Here is a 13089-nt window from a genome sequence, read left to right as displayed (position 1 = left end):
GCGGTGAGTTAACGCCTGTGTGGCAAACCCCTACAACAGAGACAGGGACTGGGGCAGCACAAGGCTGCACTCAGTTGTTAGACAGGGAGTCTAAGTGTGTAATTAGAGGTCAAGCTGACCAGGATTTATTTTCATGTTTTTTTTTGTTTGGCTGTTATATGTTTCACTGCATGTAGCATAAATAAACTGCATCTTTTGTTTTTTTGCACCTACAACGCTGTCTGCTGTGCCTAATTTTGTGTTGTGAACCCATCCAGGGGGTCACACACACCCGTTGCCGAGCTAACCCCCTCACAACGTTTTTAGACTTACTGCTATTATTTGTGACTTATTATTGTGATGTTTTTTTTTTAATTATAAAAAAAAGTTTCAATCTTGTTGGTTAAAAAATGGTTTAAACACAATCCCTAAACTGTTATTTTATATTTTATGTTAACACACCTTTCCTATATTTTCTTCCTTCTTTTTACGTTTTTAGACTTGTATGAAAGAACATTTATAAAGCGGTGTTATGCTTTTTTTTCTGTTGGCAATAATATGTTGTAAAAGTTCCTTGAAAATACACGATAGTCCTGTGTCAGGAAGGAGGAGTTTCCTGTGTGACAGGTAGAAGAATCTCAACAGCTATCTGATGTTACCTTCTTACCTGTATAGAAAGGAAACTGAAAGTTATATAGAAGTTCCCAGAGCAGCTATCGTCTCTCTCATGTCACTTGAGTTCTGAACGAAAGAGAACTTCACAACATCATGAAAATTAGAACATTTTTCTCCTGCAAACAGGAATATAAAAGAAGAATCATGGATACAAGACTTCAGATCAACCAGAGACTAGCACTTTGGAGTGAAAGTGTAACGGAACAAATATCTGCAACCAGAAAGACATCATCAGATCCAAGCCAGCAGAGCAAAAATGGATATCAGGCTGGTGGTGTTGAGCATTTTACTGGTTTCAGTAAGTGGGCGCTTGCACAGGAGACTCTGCCCGAAATCCCGATATTTATCAGTGACGTCCTCTGACATAACAACACTAAAGGAGCTGCAACACGATCATGAAAAGAACATGTCTACCAATGCAATGAGATGCTACAGAAGAATGCTGAGACACAAACCATCTGTATGTGATCTTACCCAGAGGGATCCTCTCATCCTGACTTTGGAGCAGGTGTCACTAACAGTTGAGGTTCTAAAGAACATGTCTGTGTCTGCTCAAAATGATACTGTAAAACAGGCACTTATGGTTTACCTCAAACTGAAAGATGATCTAATGGTCTGTAGAGGATCTTCAGAATACAACGAACCCACGTCACCCGAGCTGAAGCTGTGGCTACATCACCTCCAGCATTTTAAGGAGGCAGCATCTCCAGATTGTGTCCAGGAGGCTGTAATACTTAGCCTTATCCCTCTGAGAGTAGAAGATGTCACATGTTGGGCTCTCAACCACTAACTTACACTTCTTTATCAAACAATCTCACCACTGTAAGCACAGATAAGGCTCTTATTCTTTACCTGAACATATTAGAGCCAAGAAGACCATCAGGATGAAGGATAACCAGCAAAGGATGGACTTTTTCAACATAGACATATTCGTCTATACCTTACTACTGAAAGACCTAAAGTACTACTTTTTTTAAAAAAAGTATCTACTCATCTTTCATCTACTAAAATCTATAGGAAATTCATCCATAAAGTACATTCCTGAAATTTGCAACTACAGGATTTATTCACTATCAACCAATCCTATAAGGGATTTCGTATCCACAAACTTATGGACCTTATGGACCTAACTGCTTATCCCAGCAAACAAGATTCCTCAGCAACCCACAAATGACCGACCTACTCTCTACACAGCACAAATTCAGTATAAAGAGTAGTAGTAGTGAAAGGGAATTTTTTCGTCATATGTGCTTATAATATTTTTTTTAACCTATAAGTATTTAATCTTATTTATTTCATATTATTTTATCTTGTCATATCTGTTTATATCCATGTTTAAACCTATAAGTATTTATTGTTATTTATTTATTATTTATATTACATAAGTTATTAGGAATATATATTTCACAAGTTTCTACCTCCCTGGTGGATATAATATATCTGTAATTGATTTATTTAAAGAAAACAATATTTAATTTTAGTGATAAATGTATATACTGTGTGTATGTGTATATATATATATATATATATATATATATATATATATATATATGCACACACACACACGTTGCAATAAATATGTACGTATGATACAGACAGTTTAATGGAATATAATTGTTGTGAAAGGGGATTTTCTTGATATATGTTTTCATATTTCATTTTGACCCATAAGTATTTAATATTATTTATTTAATATTATTGATAAGATATTAAAATATTTATTTCATGCATTTCTAGATACCCAGAGGAAGCAATGTATCTGTAATTCAACTGAAATTCATTATGTTAACCAGTTGCCGACCGCCGCACGCCGATGTACGTCGGCAGAATGGCACGGGCAGGCATAAGGGCTTACATGTACGTCCCTTGCCTCCCGCGGGTCGGGGGCCCGATCGGGCCCCCGCCCGGTGCCTGCGGCGGTCGGTATTCGTTCGGGAGCGATCCCGGACGAGGGGACGGCCATTCATTCATGGCCACCCCCTCGCGATCGCTCCCGACGAATGAAAATGCTCGGTGACATCACTTCCTCTCCTGTAATGTAAACACAGGAGAGGAAGTGATGTATTCTCTCCTCGTGTCGGTCTTTTTCGTTCCGGCACGGAGGAGAGAGGATCGGTAAGTTGCACCCAACACTACACTTACAGTAGAACACGCCAGGCACACTTTTCACCCCCCTGATCACCCCCAATCACCCCCCAATCACCCCTGCCCCCCCCCAGTCACAGTGACACCAAGTGCATTTTTTTTTTCTTTTTTTTTTTTGCATTGGTGTCATTTGTGACTGTAATAACTGTTAGGGCAGTTAGGGCTAGCCCCCTTTAGCTCTAGGGTGCCCCCCTAACCCCCCCAATAAAGGTTTAACCCCGTGATCACCCCCCGTCGCCAGTGTCACTAATAAGCGATTTTTTTCTGATCGCTGTATTAGTGTCACAGGTGACCCTAGATAGGCAGGTAAGTATTTGGGTTCGCCGCAGCTTTTTATAGCGTCAGGGACCCCCATATACTACCGCATAGCCCCCTGATTGCCCCCCAGTTAACCCTTTCACCAGTGATCACCATATAACTGTTACAGGTGACGCTGGTTGGTTAGTTATTTTTTTTTTGTTTCAGGGCACCCGCCATTTATTACCTAATAAAGGTTTAACCCCCTGATCACCCGGCGGGTGATATAAGTTTTTTAGGGTCAGATAAGGCCTGCGTCGCCCCAGCGTCAGGTTAGTGCCAGTACCGCTAACACCCACGCGCAAAGCATACACCTCCCTTAGTAATATAGTATCTGATCAGATATATATTAGCGTTGCCAGCGTTTTAGGTTTCCCAAAACGCATTGTTAGCGGGATCAGCCCAGATACCCGCTAGCACCTGCGTTTAGCCCCTCCGCCAAGCCCAGCCCAGCCCACCCAAGTGCAGTATCGATCGATCACTGTCACTTACAAAACACAACACACATAACTGCAGCGTTCGCAGAGTCAGGCTTGATCCCTGCGATCGCTAACAGTTTTTTTTGTAGCGTTTTGAAACAGTCGCTGACAGGCTAGGTGCTTTTTTACCTGTGAGTCTCACTAGTGTACCCCTAAATTTAGAGCCCAAAATGGCAAAGCGAAGGTACACTAGTGATGAGGCCTACACGTTTCTGAGCATGACAGATAGTGAAGAGGACGTCACTCATCTGTCAGATTCAGGCTCAGAATACGATCCTGTAGAGGACAGCGGCTCCATGACAGATAGCTCTGACGACGGAGATGAGGCCGCTGCTAAGAACAGGTGTGCCCAATCCCGTATGTATTCTGTTGTTGAGGTGCAGGAACCGCAGGTCACTCGTATGGAGCAGAGACGTACTAGAGCCGCTCATCCTTCTGGTGAACTGGCAAGCACCAGCGGCCTAGTACACCCTGGACCTACATCCAGCACTGCAGTAACACGTGGTGACGTGGCGAGTTCCATAAGTGCAGTTCAAGCTGGCGAGGTGGCAAGCACAAGTAGTGTCCCGCTGCCACCAAGAAGACAAAGACAGGCCCGTCGTACCCATAGTGCCCTTCCTGCAGAATTCGCCAATCCTATTTGGGTGCCCACCACTTCTGCAGAACCCGTACTTCCCCCATTCACTGGCCAACCTGGCATTATTGTGGAAACAGTTGATTTTACGACACTTGACTTTTACTCACTGTTTTTCACCGAAGATCTCTTTAGATCTATTGTGGACCAAACCAATTTGTACGCTGCTCAACACATCGCCACTATTCCCCAGTCCGCCCTTGCCAGACAATGGAAACCAGTTACGGTTTCCGAATTTAAAATCTTTCTGGGCCTCTCCCTCAACATGGGCATAACCAAAAAGAGTGAGTTGCGGTCATATTGGTCCATTGACCCAATTCACCATATGCGCGTGTTCTCTGCTTCCATGTCCAGGGCACGATACGAGATGATTTTGCGGTTCATGCACTTCAGCGACAATGAACTCTGTCGTCCTCGTGGAGACCCTGAGTACGATCGGCTCTACAAAATTCGGCCCCTCATAAACCACTTCAACCAACGTTTTGCAGCCTTGTTTACTCCCGATCAAGTTGTCTGCGTTGATGAGTCCCTGATTAAATTTTCTGGTCGCTTGTCATTCAAACAATACGTCCCCAACAAGCGTTCCAGATACGGGGTCAAGATGTATAAGCTCTGTGACAGGGCCACAGGCTATACACGTAGTTTCATGGTTTATGAGGGAAGAGATAGTCACGTAGAGCCGGAGAACTGCCCTGACTACATAGGAAGCGCTGGCAAGATAGTGTGGGACTTGGTGTCACTCTTATTCGGAAAGGGGTACCACTTGTACGTGGACAATTATTACACAAGCGTGCCACTGTTTAGTCACTTGTTTGATCATCAGATTGGAGCATGTGGCACCGTGCGACCTAATCGCCGGGGCTTTCCCCAGCGGCTTGTAGAGTCCCGTCTTAGGCTGGGGGAGAGAGCCTGCTTGCGCAGTAATAATTTGCTCGCTATGAAGTGGAGGGATAATAAGAATGTTTTCGTTCTTACCTCCCTTCATGCAGACACGACGGTCCAAATTTCTACGGCGACTGGTATTGTGGAGAAACCCCTCTGTGTCCACAAATATAACCTTAACATGGGAGGGGTGGACCTCAATGACCAGTTGTTGGCGCCGTATTTAGTTGCCCGTAAGTCCAGACGCTGGTACAAAAAAGTGTCTGTTTATTTATTCCAATTGGCTATACTGAATGCTTATGTACTACACAAAGCTTCAGGACGGACTGGATCCTTCCTCAAATTCCAGGAGGATATCGTCAGAGCCCTTCTGTATCCAGGCGGTGCTCCACCTCACCTTCCCCTACCAGATGCAGTAAGCCGGCTGCATGAGAGGCATTATTCTTATGTCCTCCCGAGTACCCCTACCCAACGAGCCCCCCAAAGAAAATGTCGTGTCTGCAGAAAGCGCGGATTTAGGCGTGACACCCGTTCTTATTGTCCCCGCTGTCCTGGCCAGCCTGGTCTTTGTCAGGGTGAGTGTTTTGAACGCTACCATGAACTAGTTGAGTATTAGCGTAGGGTACAGCATTGCACAAGCTAGGCACACGTTCACAGGGTCTCCCAAGATGCCATCACATTTTGAGAGACCCAAACCGCTGGAACCGTTACAACAGAAGTGTTAAAGTTACATAAAAAAGTGTTAAAAAAAAAAAAAAAAAGTAAAAAAACCAAAAAAACCAAAAAAAATATAAAATAAAAAAACCAAAAATAGTTGTCGTTTTATTGTTCTCTCTCTCTATCCATTCTCTCTCTATTGTTCTGCTCCTTTGTACTGTATTCTATTCTGCAATGTTTTATTGTTAACCATTTTTTGTTTTCAGGTACGCCATTCAGCTGTAGCGTGGATTTATTTATCTTGACAGCAACAGCGTTTGCTCCCACGATACGTAAAGCCACGACTCCAGCGCTGTCGGAGGTGATTTCACCACCACAGTTAAAAAAGAGCATATATGCCGAAGCATGGGGGCATAAGGGGTGGAGGAGCGATTTTGCTCCTAATGCCACGTACATACAGTCAAAATTCCGACGGAGGGCTTGCCCGTGGAAAAGTTTGAATGTATGTACGCGGCATAACTTTTTTGCGGGAGGATGCCCCCATGCTTCGGCATATATATATTTTAGGCACAGATTGTGTTAAATGTGTTATTTTTTGCGATTTTTTTTGTATTTGCTTTGCAGGTATGGTAAGTCCTACTGTTATACTGTAATGTTACTTTGTTTTATTGTTAACCATCATTTGCTTAGCAGGTACGCCATTCAGTTGCAGCGCGGATTTATTTATCTTGACAGCAACAGCGTTTGCTCCCATGATACATAAAGCCGCGACTCCAGCACTGTCGGGGGTGATTTCACCACCACAGTTAAAAAAGAGCATACCGTATATACTCGAGTATAAGCCGAGATTTTCAGCCTCTTTTTTGAGGCTGAAAGTGCCCCCCTCGGCTTATACTCGAGTCATCGCTGTCTGCCCGCTCGATCAGCGTGTCGAGCAGACAGACAGCGGCCATTCTATGATTCAAAAGCCGCGCCTCCGGCTCCGCCTTCGCCTGTGATAGGCGGAACACTGAATTTCCCAGCAGCCTGTGTTCCGCCTATCACGGGCATCTTCTCATCCTCGTACTACGGACGAGGATGATACGACGTCCGTGATAGGCGGAACACAGGCTGCTGGGAAATTCAGTGTTCCGCCTATCACAGGCGAAGGAGGAGGCGCGGCTTTTGAATTTTACAATGGCCGCCGACGAAGAGGGCACGGGACGGAGGCAAGGCAAGGCACGGCACGGGACAGGACGGGACGGGACGGGACGGGACGAAGGCAAGGCACGACACGACACGGGACGGAGGCTCGGGACAAAGGCTCGGGACACAGGTAGGCTGGACACACACACACACACACACACACACACACACACACACACACACACACACACGGATGGAGACACACACACACAGGGATGGATGGATGGATGGAGACACACACACACAGGGATGGATGGATGGATGGAGACACACACACACAGGGATGGATGGATGGATGGAGACACACACACACAGGGATGGATGGATGGATGGAGACACACACACACAGGGATGGATGGATGGATGGATGGATGGATGGAGACACACACACACAGGGATGGATGGATGGATGGATGGATGGAGACACACACACACAGGGATGGATGGATGGATGGATGGAGACACACACACACAGGGATGGATGGATGGATGGACACACACACACACAGGGATGGATGGACGGACACACAGGGATGGACGGACACACAGGGATGGACGGACACACAGGGATGGACGGACACACACACAGGGATGGACAGGCATGTCTCACCCTCGGCTTATACACGAGTCAATAAGTTTGCCAGTTTTTTTGGGGGTAAATTGGGGGCCTCGGCTTATATTCGGGTCGGCCTATACTCGAGTATATACGGTATATGCCGAAGCATGGGTGCATAAGGGGTGGAGGAGCGATCTGCTCCTACCTTTTGCGGGAGGATGCCCCCATGCTTCGGCATATATAAATGGTGCATGTATGCCCACCATTAGAAAGTGGGTGGATGAAGGGTGGTATCTAATGGTGGGCATACCCACCGATCAATATTTTTTTTTCGTTCAGCCCACAGGCTGCATGAAAAAAAAAATACAATATATGCCCAACCAGTTCCAGCAACATACTGGTATGTTGCGGGACTTTGAGTGCTTATACCAGAATGATGCCTGCAGGTTTAGGTATCATCTTGGTATCATTCTTTTCAGCCAGCGGTCGGCTTTTATGTAAAAGCAATCCTAGCGGCTAATTAGCCTCTAGACTACTTTTACAAGCAGTGGGAGGGAATGTCCCCCCCCCCGCACCATCTTCCATGGTTTTCTCAGGCTCTCCTGTCCCAACAGGGAACCTGAGAATGCAGCCGGTGGTTCCGCCAGCTGACCATAGAGCTGATCAGAGACCAGAATGGCTCCAATCATCTCTATGGCCTAAGACACCGGAAGCTACGAGCATTTCATGACTTAGATTTTGCGGGATGTAAACAGCGCCATTGGGAAATTGGGAAAGCATTTTATCACACCGATCTTGGTGTGGTCAGATGCTTTGAGGACAGAGGAGAGATCTAGGGTCTGATAGACCCTAATTTTTTTTAAAAAGAGTACCTGTCACTACCTATTGCAATCATAGGGGATATTTACATTCCCTGAGATAACAATAAAAATCATAAAAAATATATATATAAATGAAAGGAACAGTTTAAAAAAAAAAAAAAAAGCAAAAAAAATAATAAAAAAAAAAAAAAAAAAAACACCCCTGTCCCCCCCTGCTAAGGCGCAACGCGGAACACAAGCGTTGGTCTGGTGGCATATGTAAACGGCAATTGCACCATGCATGTGAGATATCACCACGAAGGTCAGATCGAGGGTACTAATTTTAGCAGTAGACCTCCTCCGTAAATCTAAAGTGGTCACCTGTAAAGGCATTTAAAGGCTTTTAAAAATGTACGTAGTTTGTCGCCGCTGCACGTTTCTGCGCAATTTTAAAGCATGTCGTGTTTGGTATCCATGTACTCGGCCTAAGATCATATTTTTTATTTCATCAAACATTTGGGCAATATAGTGATTTTTAGTGCATTAAAATAAAAAAAAGTGTGTTTTTTCCCCAAAAAATGCGTTTGAAAAATCGCTGCGCAAATACCGTGTAAAAAAAAAAATGAAACACCCACCATTTTAATCGGTAGGGCTTTTGCTTTAAAAAAACACTTCATGTTTGGGGGTTCAAAGTAATTTTCTTGCAAAAAAAAATATTTTTTCATGTAAACAAAAAGTGTCAGAAAGGGCTTTTTCTTCAAGTGGTTAGAAGAGTGGATGATGTGTGACATAAGCTTCTAAATGTTGTGCATAAAATGCCAGGACAGTTCAAAACCCCCCCAAATGACCCCATTTTAGAAAGTAGACACCCCAAGCTATTTGCTGAGAGGCAGGTCGAGTCCATGGAATATTTTATATTTTGACAAAAGTTGTGGAAAAAATACATTATTATTATTATTTTTTTTTTTTTTGCACAAAGTTGTCATTAAATGATATATTGCTCAAACATGCCATGGTTATATGTAAAATTACACCCCAAAATACATTCTGTTGCTTCTCCTGAGTACGGGGATACCACAAGTGTGAGACCTTTTGGGAGCCTAACCGCGTACGGTACCCCAAAATCCAAGCACCACCTTCAGGATTTCTAAGGGTGTAAATTTTAGATTTCATTCCTCACTGCCTATCACAGTTTCGGAGGCCATGGAATGCCCAGATAGCACAAAATCCCCCCAAGTGACCCCATTTTGGAAAGGAGACACCCCAAGCTATTTGCCGAGAGGTATGGTTAGTATTTTGCAGACCTTCATTTTTGTCACAAAGTTTTGAAAATTGAAAAAAAGAAAAAAATATACATTATTTTTTTTTTCTTCATTTTCAAAAACAAATGAGAGCTGCAAAATACTCACCATGCCTCTCGGCAAATAGCTTGGGGTGTCTACTTTCCAAAATGGGGTCATTTTGGGGGGTTTTGTGCTATTTTGGCATTTTATGGCCTTCAAAACTGTGATAGGTAGTGAGGTGTAAAATCAAAAATTTACACCCTTAGAAATCCTGAAGGCGGTTCTTGGTTTTCGGGGCCCCGTACGCGACTAGGCTCCCAAAAAGTCCCACACATGTGGTATCCCCGTACTCAGGAGAAGCAGCAGAATTTATTTTGGGGTGTCATTTCACATATGTCCCTGGCATGTGTGAGCAATATATCATTTAGTGACAACTTTGTGAAAAAAAAATTAAAAAAAATAAAAGTTTGTAATTTTCCCGCAACTTGTGGCAAAATATAAAATATTCCATGGACTCAACATGCCTCTCAGCAAATAGCTTGGGGTGTCTACTTTCTAAAATGGGGTCATTTGTGGGGGTTTTGTGCCATCTTGGCATTTTATGGCCTTCAAAACTGTAATAGGTAGTGAGGCGTGAAATCAAAGATTTACGCCCTTAGAAAGCCTGAAGGCGGTTCTTGGCTTTCGGGGCCCCGTACGCACCTAGGCTCCCAAAAAATCCCACACATGTGGTATCCCTGTACTCAGGAGAAGCAGCAGAATTTATTTTGGGGTGTCATTTTACATATGCCCATGGCATGCGTGAGCAATATATCATTTAGTGACAACTTTGTGAAAAAAAAAATAAAAAAAAAAAAAGTTTGTAATTTTCCCGCAACTTGCGGCAAAATATAAAATATTCCATGGACTCAACATGCCTCTCAGCAAATAGCTTGGGGTGTCTACTTTCTAAAATGGGGTCATTTGTGGGGGTTTTGTGCCATCTTGGCATTTTATGGCCTTCAAAACTGTAATAGGTAGTGAGGCGTGAAATCAAAGATTTACGCCCTTAGAAAGCCTGAAGGCGGTTCTTGGCTTTTGGGGCCCCGTACGCAGCTAGGCTCCCAAAAAGTCCCACATATGTGGTATCCCCGTACTCAGGAGAAGCAGCAGAATTTATTTTGGGGTGTCATTTCACATATGCCCATGGCATGCGTGAGCAATATATCATTTAGTGACAACTTTGTGAAAAAAATAAATAAAAAAAATAAAAGTTTGTAACTTTCCCGCAACTTGCGGCAAAATATAAAATATTCCATGGACTCAACATGCCTCTCAGCAAATAGCTTGGGGTGTCTACTTTCTAAAATGGGGTCATTTGTGGGGGTTTTGTGCCATCTTGGCATTTTATGGCCTTCAAAACTGTAATAGGTAGTGAGGCGTGAAATTAAAAATGTATGCCCTTAGAAAGCCTGAAGGCGGTGCTTGGTTTTCGGGGCCCCGTACGCGGCTAGGCTCCCAAAAAATCCCACACATGTGGTATCCCCGTACTCAGGAGAAGCAGCAGAATTTATTTTGGGGTGTAATTTCACATATGCCCATAGCATGTGTGAGCAATATATCATTTAGTGACAACTTTGTGAAAAATGTATAAAGTTTGTCATTTTCCCGCAACTTGTGGCAAAATATAAAATATTCCATGGACTCAACATGCCTCTCAGCAAATAGCTTGGGGTGTCTACTTTCTAAAATGGGGTCATTTGTGGGGGTTTTGTGCCATCTTGGCATTTTATGGCCTTCAAAACTGTGATAGGTAGTGAGGAGTAAAATGACATATGTAGGCCCTTAGAAATCCTGAAGGCGGTGCTTGGCTTTCGGGGCCCCGTACGCGGCTAGGCTTCCAAAAAGTCGACCACATGTGGTATCCCCGTACTCAGGAGAAGCAGCAGAATGTATTTTGGGGTACAATTCCACATATAACCATGGCATGTGTGAGCAATATATCATTTAGTGACAACTTTGTGTAAAAAAAAAAAAAATTTTTTTTTTTGTCATTATTCAATCGCTTGCGGCAAAAAAATAAAATATTCAATGGGCTCAACATGCCTCTTATCAATTTCCTTAGGGTGTCTACTTTCCAAAATGGGGTCATTTGGGGGGGGTTTTGTACTGCCCTGCCATTTTAGCACCTCAAGAAATGAGATAGGCAGTCATAAAATAAAAGCTGCGTAAATTCCAGAAAATGTACCTTAGTTTGTAGATGTGACAACTTTTGCGCAAACCAATAAATATACAATTATTGACTTTTTTTTTACCAAAGACATGTGGCTGAATACATTTTGGCCTAAATGTATGACTAAAATTGAGTTTATTGGATTTTTCTAATAACAAAAAGTAGAAAATATCATTTTTTTTCAAAATTTGAAAACGTTTATATCGCATAAAAATAAAAATCGCAGAATCAGTCAAATACCTTTAAAAGAAAGCTCTATTTGTGGGAAGAAAAGGACGCAAATTTCGTTTGGGTACAACATTGCATGACCGCGCAATTACCAGTTAAAGCAGCGCAGTGCCAAAGTGTAAAAAGACCTCTGGTCATTTACCAGCAAAATGGTCCGGTCTGAAAGTGGTTAAACAAAAACATTTTTAATTTATTTCAGTGATGAATGTATATACACACATGTGCAATTAATAAATAGAAAGTTGAAAAGTATTACACAGATATTTGTGTTTAATCTTTTTTTCAGAAGTTTGTGTCTTTGTGTAACTTTCTATACACTATTTGTGCAAGTGTTGGCTCGGTAGAAAGAAAGAAAATAACTTCTAAATAGATGATGTATGACACAGTTCACTGTGAAACAGAACAAACCATTAAATTCCAGATAATTGCTAGAGGAATGCTTTGTATTTTGGAAATCAAAGTATGGATATATCCTCCTATCTTTATATATATATATATATATATATATACCCACCAAGGTAGGCAAGAAGATGATAATGGCAATATTAAAACCAGATTACCAGTGGTATCCTGAAATCACACATATTTGATGAAAAAAAATCAATGATACAAAAACTGCTTCCCGGCCATTATACACAGGCAACATTGCAAATGAACAAAGGTGAGAAATTCAACATTGCCTGCTACCGGTTGTCAACCTCAAACTACTATACTATTAAAGCTGTGCCAGTGGGTGAACTTACATTAGCTAGAAGAAATAGTTTGGATAATAAGTCCCTTGGTTCAGAAAACAAGGTCATTATAGAAAGATTAAAGCTGGATACACACTAGACAACTGTTGTTTGATTTCCTTTGGTTTTACCAAAACCATGTAGCGCAAGGGCCTGCCTGACTGCATACATATTGAAAGTGTTTAGGTTTGACTTCATATTATATGGTTTTGCTACATCTAAAAGGAAAAAATCTAAAGAAAATTGCATACTGTGTATTCAGCTTAAGACAGAGAAAATATTTACAGTGTACTCTGAATGTAGCTAATACAATTTACAGGAGGAAAAGCAGGGAGTTTTCTTTTTA

The 13089-nt window shown here is 42.5% G+C and overlaps 1 protein-coding gene across 1 annotated transcript; it reads left to right on the top strand.

Moving 5' to 3' along the window:
- Positions 1–910: 910 nt before the first annotated feature.
- Positions 911–1444, top strand: LOC143976164 (interferon lambda-3-like). The gene has a single exon (XM_077478607.1). The coding sequence runs from the start codon at positions 911–913 to the stop codon at positions 1442–1444; it is 534 nt and encodes a 177-aa protein (XP_077334733.1).
- The last annotated feature ends 11645 nt before the right edge of the window (positions 1445–13089 follow it).

This window comes from Lithobates pipiens, unplaced genomic scaffold (assembly GCF_037356315.1).
Source record: "Lithobates pipiens isolate NorthernLeopardFrog02 unplaced genomic scaffold, aLitPip1_a1.2 Scaffold_13, whole genome shotgun sequence".
Classification (NCBI taxonomy): Eukaryota; Metazoa; Chordata; class Amphibia; order Anura; family Ranidae; genus Lithobates; species Lithobates pipiens.
Note: the sequence above shows the minus strand (reverse complement) of the source record. Positions and strands in the feature narration are given on the sequence as shown.